The sequence below is a fragment of the Aquarana catesbeiana genome, linkage group LG13 (genome assembly GCF_042186555.1).
Source record: "Aquarana catesbeiana isolate 2022-GZ linkage group LG13, ASM4218655v1, whole genome shotgun sequence".
Classification (NCBI taxonomy): Eukaryota; Metazoa; Chordata; class Amphibia; order Anura; family Ranidae; genus Aquarana; species Aquarana catesbeiana.
The window spans coordinates 13,196,624-13,207,639 of NC_133336.1; the positions used below are offsets into that span (position 1 = coordinate 13,196,624).

Sequence of the window (11,016 nt, forward strand, 5' to 3'; positions counted from 1 at the left end):
GGTGGCACTGATGGACACTGATGAGGAGGCACTGAAGTGCACTGATAGGCAGCACTGATGGACACTGTTGGGACTGCACTGATAATCAGGACAGTGTAGATGTCCTATTTCACACTTGCCAGTTACCAGCTTTCCTCTCCTCATGCTGTGACATTGGCATGAGGAAAGGAATACTGATAACCGGCAATTGAGTTTACATCATAATCAGCTGTAATCGGACGCAGCTGATCACATGGTAAAGGGCTGCAGTGATTGGCCATTTACCCTGATCTATGATCAGCTGGGTCCGAATTACACAGTGATCGTAGAGCACGCCGGGTGTGTGCTGCAGCGGGCACATGGCGGGAGCCGTTCTGGAAGGACATCAATTGACACCCTTCTTAGAACTGGATGACCACGCTGTAGCCTTCTTTTGGCCATAGCGTGGTTGGCAAATGGTTAAAACAGTATTAAACCCAAACACAAACATTTCTTATATTGCAGCTTACCAATTCTTAGATGTGATGGCTGTATAAGTTTTCTTTATTAGGCTTTACTTCCTCTATTTTGATGTGGTGATCCAGCCAGTAAGTCTGTTGTTTTTAAAAAAAAACACAAGCTCTCCAGCAGAATGTATCAGTTTACAAGGATGAGACAATTCATTTACCGCTGACCGGGGTGCTTACAATATTCAGCTTTTATTTGCTCATGTAAAACCTTTATCCCAAAAGAAAAAGAGACTGTTTGCTGTAACTGATTATAAAGTATTAGGTGGAATCTGGCTTTAATTTGTTAGTGTATCTAAATCTGCTAGTCCATTTAACACCCCCTCCCCCAAAACTGACAATGCTGTTGTCCAAAGGTGTCCCCTGTGCTCCTTCATCCCAAGTGGGGGCGCTCTAATGCTCTACTAATAGATGTGTCAGGACAGATCACCAGGTTAAAACAGAGGGGGAAAAAGCCTTCAGGCTCGGCTAATCACAGAGCAGGGTAAAGGGCCAATCACACCGGGCCCTTGACAGCTGATCACGGAAGTAAACGGAAGCCGGCTTTTTTTCTTCTTCATGCTGTCGGTGTGAATAAAAGAATAAAGCCGGTAACTGGCTTCTGTTAGAGGGACATCAGTTCCCTAAGTGCCCACAAGTACTACTAATCAGTGCCCTCCAGTGTTGCAAATCTGTGCCCACCACTGCCCCCCAGTGCTGATAATCAGTGCCCACCAGTGACACCTATCAGTGCCCATCAGTGTTGCCAATCTCTGCCAATCAGTGCTTCATCAGTGCCTCATGATCAGTGCCACCTATCAGTGCCACCTATCAGTGCCCATCACTGCCACCTATCAGTGACACCCATCGGTGCAGCCTCATCAGTGCCTCCTGATCAGTACACACCAGTGCTGCCTCATCAGTGCCCATCAGTGCCACCCATCAGTGCAGCCTCATCAGTGCCTCCTGATCAGTGCCCATCAGTGCCACCTATCAGTGACACCCATCGGTGCAGCCTCATCAGTGCCTCCTGATCAGTACACACCAGTGCTACCTCATCAGTGCCCATCAGTGCCACCCATCAGTGCAGCCTCATCAGTGCCTCCTGATCAGCGCCCATCAGTGCTGCCTCATCAGTGCCCATCAGTGCCACCTATCAGTGCTCATCAGTGCCACCCATCAGTGCAGCCTCATCAGTGCCTCCTGATCAGTGCCCATCAGTGCAACTTATCAGTGCCACCTATCAGTGACACCCATCGGTGCAGCCTCATCAGTGCCTCCTGATCAATACCCACCAGTGTCTGCTTCATCAGTGCCCATCAGTGCCACCTATCAGTGCCCATCAGTGCCACCTCATCAGTGCCCATCAGTGAAGGAGAAAAATTACCTGTTTTCAAAATTTTATAAAAAAATATGAAAAACTTTTGTTTTTTAAGCAAAAAAAAAAAAAAAAAAACAGTGGAAATTGGCCTGGTCAGGAAGGGGGTATAAGTGCCCAGTGAGCAAGTGGTTACATTTCTGGTTTTGGGTTTAATACTGCTGTAAGATCATAGCTGGCGTTCCATGTAAGTATCAGCATCTGTTTGTACCATTGTTTGCCTTTTACAAACTCTTGCTACCATTGACAAGTAATTATTACTAAAAAAATCATTGATTTTGATTAATTCTATTTATTTACATTTATATATAAAAATCCATTTTAAGAAAAATAAAAAAAGACAATTACAATGAGCACTGATAACAATAAAAAAAATAATTATTTTGTTTTTGAATTTTTATGTAAGTAAATTTTGTTTGAAATTTTCAAAAAAATGTTGTTACAAATTGTTTTAAGGTAGCCTCAGCGAGTGTATAATATATATATATATATATATATATATATATATATATAGTTGTACGATTTATGAGGTTCTTATATATATATATATATATATATATATATATATATATATATATATATATATATATATATATATACATATATATATATAAAGAACCTCATAAATCGTACAACTTTGATGGCGTGACTATAGAGCTCCACACACGCGTCTGAGGTGTGTTTGCCATGCGTTCGCCAGCCCCAAGCGATCAAAGCGCGGCACAAACGGATTGCAAACTGACATTAACGGACCTTCAAAGCTTGGGCAGCTCGTTGCCCCGTTAAATGTCTTATCGTCCCTTAGAACGCCAGTAAGGAAGGAATAACATTTAAAGGGTTAACCTGACAGAAGCCAAAAGAAAAAATCCCTGCGTTCAGCGGATTTTGCTTCTCCGAGTCGGGAAGCTCGCCTGTCCGCGCACGCAAGGAAAGACTGGAAAATAATTTAATCCATTAAATCAGCGGCGCTGATACACATAAGAGGCATGTTTATCACTCCTGCCACATTGGCATTTTTTTTTTTCTCTTTACTGGGTCTCACATCTTCCGCGCTGTTGCTAGGAGACAGGAAATCTGGGTACCAGTCTGTTCTGCTTCTATCTCCGTCTTGGGAAATCACTAACTTGCTACTTGCTAATCAAGGCAGCATCGTAGCCATGGCTAATATTGTACCGGGGTGGATGATGAGCGTCGTTTACAGGGAATATTCCTGTTCCACATAACACCGTTTCATTGACACGTGACCCTTCGCTAAACTTCCTGGGGGAACCTTTCCTTTTTTTTTTTTTTTTTTTTTTTTTATAAATAAATTAATTATCATCCAGAATTAGGCTACTTTGCTACCATAATTTCACCAATACTGGCATGTACATAGAGGCGTCCCTTTAAATCATTATTTATTATTATATTGTACAGGGTTTATAATAATAATAATAATAATAATAAATCATTAATAAATTACATTTCAAACAATCAGAAATACATCCAAATCAATAAATGTAAAAATAAAACAATTGGATGAGAGAATCACCAACTATACCATAAATCACTCCATACTAAGCCTGTGACACATTGTAGCTGTTTGTAACATAAACACATAAGGTGGGCAGCAATAAAATGGTGATGGGGGCGTATTTATTATAATAAAAAATAATGACCAGAATGTATATTTTTCCATGAGCCTTTACAGTAAGTAGTAAATTCAGAGATAATAAAGAATGAAGCCAATACAAATACTATTTTGGTAATATTAATAAATAACAATTTGCACTTCTTAAAAGTTCCCCCCCAACAAACTTCTCCGGCTACAACCCAGCTAACCAGATGCTTGTGCTAATGAGTAGCTTCAAGGCAATCCTGAAGACAAAAAGCTCCTGGATACATTGCAGCCCATGTATCAGATGATACAATGTTTTGCCCTAAAACATTTCAAAGTCTGGACTATTGTTACAATATAACTCCAAAGACATGCTGGTAGGTTAATTGAATCCTGTCTAAATTCAGCCCTAGTATGTCTGAATGGGAGTTAGGGACCTTAGAGTGTAAGCTCCTTGAGGGTAGGGACTGATGTGAATGTATAATATATATAGGTAAAGCGCTAAGTACCTGAAATAATAATAATAATAATAATAATAATAATAATAATAATAATAATAAATAATTTGAATAAGTGTCTGAAGCAGCCAAGAACAGAGAAACGTTGAGAGCTCCAACAACTCCATATTTTGCTACTAATGATTCCAAGGTTTGAGCAGAAGGTCCCATGGGTTTGGATTGTCTATGGCTGGATATGTTGTAATGCAATGAATTAAAAAAAAAATGATTTTACCTCATTGCCTTAGTTCTCCTCTGCAAACCTGTGATCTTGGTTCACATGAGGCAGATTTGGCTTTCTTAAGAAGTTGCAAGCTTTTATGGTTTAGGTAGGAGACCTCTAAATCATTGCAAGAAAGAGCTCAGTCTTATGATGAGGAGGTCCTAGGTGTCAGATTGCTATTGTTTTTGGAGCTCACAAAGATACAGATCCCAAAAGAGATTAGTAGGCTAACGGGTCACATTTAATTAAAAAAAAAACAAAACAAAAAACAGTAAAATTTGAGATGCCTCTTCACGGGATTAGACTACAGGATTACAATTACAGCAAGAAATGGAACATACACATCTGTAATAAAAAAGGTTCGTTTTAGGGGTAAGTGTTAAGTTGGTGCTGGATGTGGATATTAATTTTAGGGATAGTGTTAGGGGTAGGAGTTAAGGTTACAATTAGTTTGAGGGGTAGCAGTTGGTGTTAGGAGTTAGACTTGGTGTTAGGAGTAGGATGTATAGCTAGAGATAGTGTTAGAAGTAGTAGTTAGGGTTGAAGATAGTGTTAGGGGTAGGAGTTAGGGTTAGACTTGGTGTTAGAAGTAGCATGTAGGGTTATAGTTAGTGTTAGAAGTAGTAGTTAGGGTGGATGACAGTGTTAGGGGTGGAAATTTGAGTTAGAGTCGGCGTTAGGAGTAGGATGTAGGGTTACAGTTAGTGTTAGAGGTAGTAGTTAGGGTGGAAGATAGTCTTAGGGGTAGGAGTTACAGTTATAGTTGGTGTTAGGAGTAGGATATAGTGTTATATTTAGTGTTAGAGGTAGTAGTTAGGGTTGAAGATGGTGTTAGGGGTAAGAGTTAGGGTTAGAGTTGGTTTTAGGAATAGGATAGGGTTAGAGTTTGTGTTAGAGGTAATATTTAATGTTAGGGGTAGGAGTTAGGGTTAGAATTTGTGTTAGGGGTAGGAGTTAGGGTTAGAGTTGACGTTAAGAATAGAATGTAGGATTATAGTTAGTGTTAGAGGTAGTAGTTAGGATGGATGGCAGTTTTAGGGGTAGAATTAGTATTAGGGATTGGAGTTAGGGTTATAGTTGTTGTTAGGAGTAGGATATAGTGTTATATTTAGTGTTAGAGGTAGTAGTTAGGGTTGAAGATGGTGTTAGGGGTAGGAGTTAAGGTTAGAGTTGGTCTTAGAAATAGGATAAGGTTATAGTTAGTGTTAGAGGTAGTAGTAAGGGTTGTGCAGGGGTAGGAGTTAGAATTAGAATTAGTGTTAGGGGTAAGAGTTAGAATTAGTGTTAGGCGTAGGATGTAGGGTTATAGTTAGAGTTGTAGTTAGTGTTAGGGGTAGGAGTTAGGTTTCAATTTGTGTTGGGGTAGGAGTTAGGGTTCGAGTTGATGTGAGGAGTAGGCTGTAGGGTTATAGTGTTAGAGGTAGTAGTTAGGGTTGAAGGTAGTGTTAAGGGTTGCAGTTAGAAATAAAATTAGTGTTAGGGGTAGGAATTAGATTTAGTGTTAGGGGTAGCAGTTAGGGTTAGAATTAGTGCAAGAGGTAGGTGTTGGGTTTAGAGTTAATGTTAGGGGTTACATTTAGGGGATTAAGACCTGAGATCTATCTGCTTTATGGATTTCTCTGGTTTTTACATCTTGCCCTTCACAGCCTCAAGAGGGGAAGTGCAGCACATAACATCTTGGAGCTCATGGAGATGGCCATGTTTGTCCAGAGTGACCCAGCTTTAATCGTCATGGATGTCCAACTTATGGAAGTCCCATTGCTGTTGTTTTTGGAGCTTTTGCAGGTTAGGGGACCTCTAAACCATTGTGTGAAAGAGCTCAGTCTCATGTTGAGGACGTAAATGTCAGAGTGCTATTTTGTTTGGAACTCACAAGGTATGGCTCTCATTAGTGATTATTAGGCTAAAGGTCGTATGTAATAATATTCAAACACATTCATATATTTAAGTTGCCTCCTCACTACAGTGCTACATTAAAGTAAAAACTAAAACAAGCACACCTGAAATTAAAAAAATGTTAATTTTAGAGGTATGTGTTAAATTGTCAGGTTCAAGTTTTAGGGTTAGAATTAGTGTTAGGGGGGAGGAGTTAGGGTTAGATTTAGTGTAAGAGGTAGGTGTTAGGTTTAGTTAATGCATGGGGTAGGAGTTAGGGATAAAGTTAGTTGAAAGAGGTAGGTGTTAGGTTTAGAGTTAGGGTTAGAGTTAGTGTTGGGGGTAGGAGTTAGGGATAGAGTTAGTGTAAGAGGTAGGTGTTAGGTTTAGTGTTAAGGGTAGGAGTTAGGGTTAGAGTTAGTGGTGGGGATAGGTGTTAGGGTTAGTGTTAGGGGTAGGAATTAGGGTTAGTGTTAGAGGTAGGTGTTAGGTTTAGTGTTAAGAGTAGGAGTTAGGGTTAGAGTTAGTGGTGGGGATAGGTGTTAGGGTTAGTGTTAGAGGTAGGAGTTAGGGTTAGTGTTAGGGGTAGGAGTTAGAGTTAGTGTTGAGGGTAGGAGTTAGGGATAGAGTTAGTATTAGGGGTAGGAGTTAGGGTTAGAGTTAGTGTTGGGGATAGGTGTTAGGGTTCATGTTAGAGGTAGGAGTTAGGGTTAGTGTTAGGGGTAGGAGTTACAGTTAGGGGTAGGAGTTAGGCTTATGGTTAGTGTTGGGGATAGGAGTTATGGTTAGTGTTAGAGGTAGGAGTTAGGGTTAGAGTTAGTGTTGGGGATAGGAGTTATGGTTAGTGCTGGGGTAGGAGTTAGGGTTAGTGTTAGAGGTAGGAGTAAGGGTTAGTATTGGGGTAGGAGTTAGGGTTAGTGTTAGTGTTGGGAATAGGAGTTAGGGTAATGTTAGAGGTAGGAGTTAGGGTAATGTTAGAGGTAGGATTTAGGGTTAGTGTTAGAGGTAGGAGTTAGAGTTAGTGTTAGAGGTAGGAGTTAGGGTTAGTGTTGGGGTAGGTGTTAGGGTTAGAGTTAGTGTAAGAGGTAGGTGTTAGATTTGGAGTTAGTGTTAGGGATAGGAGTTAGGGTAAAGTTAGAGCTAGGAGTTAGGGTTAGTGTTAGAGGTAGGAGTTAGGGTTAGTGTTGGGGTAGGTGTTAGGGTTAGAGTTAGTGTAAGAGGTAGGTGTTAGATTTGGAGTTAGTGTTAGGGATATGAGTTAGGGTTAGTGTTGGGGTAGGAGTTAGGGTTAGTGTAAGAGGTAGAAGTTAGGGTTAGTGTTGGGGTAGGAGTTAGGGTTAGAGTTAGTGTAAGAGGTAGGTGTTAGATTTGGAGTTAGTGTTAGGGATAGGAGTTAGGGTTAGTGTTGGGGTAGGAGTTAGGGTAATGTTAGAGGTAGGAGTTAGGGTTAGTGTTAGAGATAGAAGTTAAGGTTAGTGTTGGGGTAGGAGTTAGGGTTAGAGTTAGTGTAAGAGGTAGGTGTTAGATTTGGAGTTAGTGTTAGGGATAGGAGTTAGGGTTAGTGTTGGGGTAGGAGTTAGGGTTAGTGTAAGAGGTAGAAGTTAGGGTTAGTGTTGGGGTAGGAGTTAGGGGTTAGTGTTAGTGTTGGGGATAGGAGTTAAGGATAGAGTTAGTGTAAGAGGTAGATGCTAGATTTAGAGTTAGTGTTAGGGGTAGGAGTTAGGAATAGTGTTAGTGCAAGAGGTAGGTGTTAGGTCTAGAGGTAATGTCAAGAGTTAAGTTCAGGAGGTTAGAGGTTAAGGTTCTTCTGTTTTGGGTATCTCTGTGGGTTTTGGATCTTACCCTGCACAGCATCAAGAGCTGAAGTGCAGCACAGAACATCTTGCCCTTAGCGAGATGGCCATGTTTGTCCGGAGTGACCCAGCTTTCTTCGACACGGATGTCCCATTCATATTTGTCCTGCCTTTGCCGTGGTACTACGTCTTTGTATGTCAAGTTCCATATTATTCCAGTAAAATTGCCTTCAATTCCAGCAACTCATCTTCAAGCTGAAGTTCCAAAAAAAGTCTATCCTGTCATAGAAAACTGATGGCGATTTGGTCTCACCAACTTGAGAGTGCCCCCTTCCTTCTTAGATAACTCTGACCCCCGGAGCTGGATTTCATGCCACTGTCCAGCCTTAGTCCCATTCCACACAAGTCATCTCCTTACTACACATCCTGTTGGGGTTCTGGATTTGCCTGTGAAGGATCTTCGCAGGAGAGGAGGACGCTTGCAGCTTGAGAGCCGAGTCTCTGGGTTGCACTGAGGTTTACAGCTTAGTCAGTCTGATTCTTTCACTCCTTCTTTCCCTCCCACCTCTCTCTCTCCATGCGAATCCCAACACTCCCCCCCCCCCCATTGCACTCACCCTCCCCACAGGCCTTTGTAAGATTTTATTTTACTTATTTCTTTTTTTCTTTTTTTTGGCCAAGGAGGAGAGCTTGTAATATTTTTTTCTAAATCCCACAATTTCCAGGAAAAGGACACACGCTTACACATTAAATAACAGATGAGACGTGTTTTATGGCAATTTTTGCCCTTTTTGTCTCATTTCCAGAGGCAATAAAGCTTGGTTCACATCTACGTGTGTCGGGAACGTGTGCAAAATTCGCACCATGCCCGGAAACATGCTGCACTTTAGCAGACGCGCGGAGATGCCATTATTTGGTAATGTCATGCCAGAGCATCAGCGAACGTGCCCGTTTAGGCACGCATCAAACCGCATGGTGCAGTGACATTATGTGGTTCGATGTGGCCAGTGCCGGGGCAAGTTCATCCAACGCCCAGGGCAAAGATTCCAAACTGCACCCCCTTCCGCCACTCATGATGTGCAAGCTTAGGGGGTCCCACGCCCAGCAGTCACTCGCTTGCCGAAATCACTGCCGCTATCACTACTCCTGTCAGCATAGCGACAGAAGGAAGGCGCCCCCAGTAAACCATTGAGCCCAGGGTAGCCAAACCCTCCAGCCCACCCCTTGTCCTGGCCCTGGGTGCAGCGCAGTGGAGGTGCGTCCAAAAGGGCGCACGGGCGCCGCCCCCTCTCTCCAGCCATCCCCATATGACCAATGAATAGAGTCATGCATTGCATGACTCTATCCATGGCCGCCGATGCCACCCCCTATTAAGGCGCCTGGACTCTTTTCGCGAACCTGAATTACAGAGGCGGGGGGTAGTTTTTGAAGCACCTGATTAGAGCCATAGGCTCTAATAGGCATCAAAAAATGTGACCTGCGAGCGCCATGCTTGACGCTCGTAATTCACCCAGGGGTGTTAGAAAAGTGAATGAATATTCGCTTTCCTAACACTGAACCGCCTCTCCGCCAATCAGGTGCTCGGGTCTGTTACCCGTCACCCGATTGGCTGAAATGACAGGCGCTGTGATTGGATGCCTATCAGGCGTCCAATCATAGGAGAGGACGGGAGGAGAGGATGGGAGAAGACATTGAGGACATAGAGGAGCATGGAGGACACCACTCGCCGCCGTCACCCGCTGCCCCTGGCTGCAATTGATGGGCACAGTGGCTGCAATTGATGGGCACAGTAGCTGCATTAATGGGCACAGTGGTTGCATTTGATGGGCACAGTGGCAGCATTCGATGGGCACAGTGGCAGCATTTGATGGCACAGTGGCAGCATTCGATGGGCACAGTAGCAGCATTCGATGGGCACAGTGGCAGCATTTGATGGCACAGTGGCAGCATTTGATGGGCACAGTGAGAGCATTTGATGGGCACAGTGGCAGCATTTGATGGCACAGTGGCAGCGTTTGATGGGCACAGTGGCAGCGTTCGATGGGCACAGTGGCAGCATTTGATGGGCACAGTGGCAGCGTTCGATGGGCACAGTGGCAGCATTTGATGGGCACAGTGGCAGCGTTTGATGGCACAGTGGCAGCGTTCAATGGGCACAGTGGCAGCATTTGATGGGCACATTGGGAGCATTTGACGGCACAGTGGCAGCGTTTGATGGGCACAGTGACTGCGTTTGATGGGCACAGTGGTGGCATTTTATGGGCACAGTGACTGCATTTGATGGGCACAGTGGTGGCATTTTATGGGCACAGTGGCTGCGTTTGATGGGCACAGTGAGGTTGATGGAGTTTTTTTCAGCATTTTTCAGTTTGTTTGTGCCTCCCAAAAATGTTGATCTCCAGCCGCCACTGGTGCGGCGTGTTTTTGGAAAAGAGTTGGGGACTTCTTTTCCACGTTTCTTGGTTCTAGGGCAGCCCACTGAAAGGAATGGTTTGCCCTATAAGAGACGCGTGGCAGAGCGTGAAAAAATGCGCAGAAGTTCAATCATGGAGGATCAGCATTAAATATGGGCGTTACCCATGCAGATACAGCCTGCCTAGCAGTGTTGGCCCGTCCATTAGGGGTGCATAGGCGCCGCCCCCCCCATTCCATGCGTCCAGCCCTCTGATCTACATGCAGGGCACCAGACTATGGATTCTAATGGGGGGGGGGGGTTAAGCACGTGATTAGAGCCTGAGGCTCTAATAGGCTTCAAAAAAGGGTGGGCACTGCACTCCGAGCCCACCCAGTTGTGTGACAATAGATATTCGCTATTACCACCCTGATCCTCCCCCTGGCCAATCAGGAAGCAGGTCCTGAGACCCGTCACCTAATTGGCTGAAAGGACAGGTGATCCTTTTGTACACCTAAGAGGAGGAGGGAGGAGAAGCGCGGCGGAAGCCGCCTTGACGCAGAAGAGGAGGAAAGGACACAGGGCTGGATGACCGACCGGTGAGGGTAACCCAACCAACCGACCTACCTACCTATCTAGAGCCGGAGGTGCCGCCAGCCGACTGACTGGGGGGGGTTGTGGGGGGGTTGTTTGCCGCTCCCCCCCCCCCCAAAAAAGAAAAAACACCAGCCGCCACTGCTGCCCAGGAACACCCGCTCCTCCAAACTGACAACCATCCAGGCAGTTTGATATTTGCA

The 11,016-nt window shown here is 44.1% G+C and overlaps 1 protein-coding gene across 1 annotated transcript in view; it reads right to left on the minus strand.

The window, feature by feature from the left end:
- Positions 1-8,425, minus strand: part of TUNAR (transmembrane neural differentiation associated intracellular calcium regulator) — a 70,348-nt gene extending 61,923 nt beyond the window's left edge. Inside the window, exon 1 of the mRNA XM_073610818.1 lies at positions 7,877-8,425. Coding sequence (XP_073466919.1) covers positions 7,877-7,915 — 39 coding nt within the window. The 5' untranslated portion in view covers positions 7,916-8,425. The remainder of the gene's footprint in view (positions 1-7,876) is intronic.
- Positions 8,426-11,016: the final 2,591 nt, after the last annotated feature.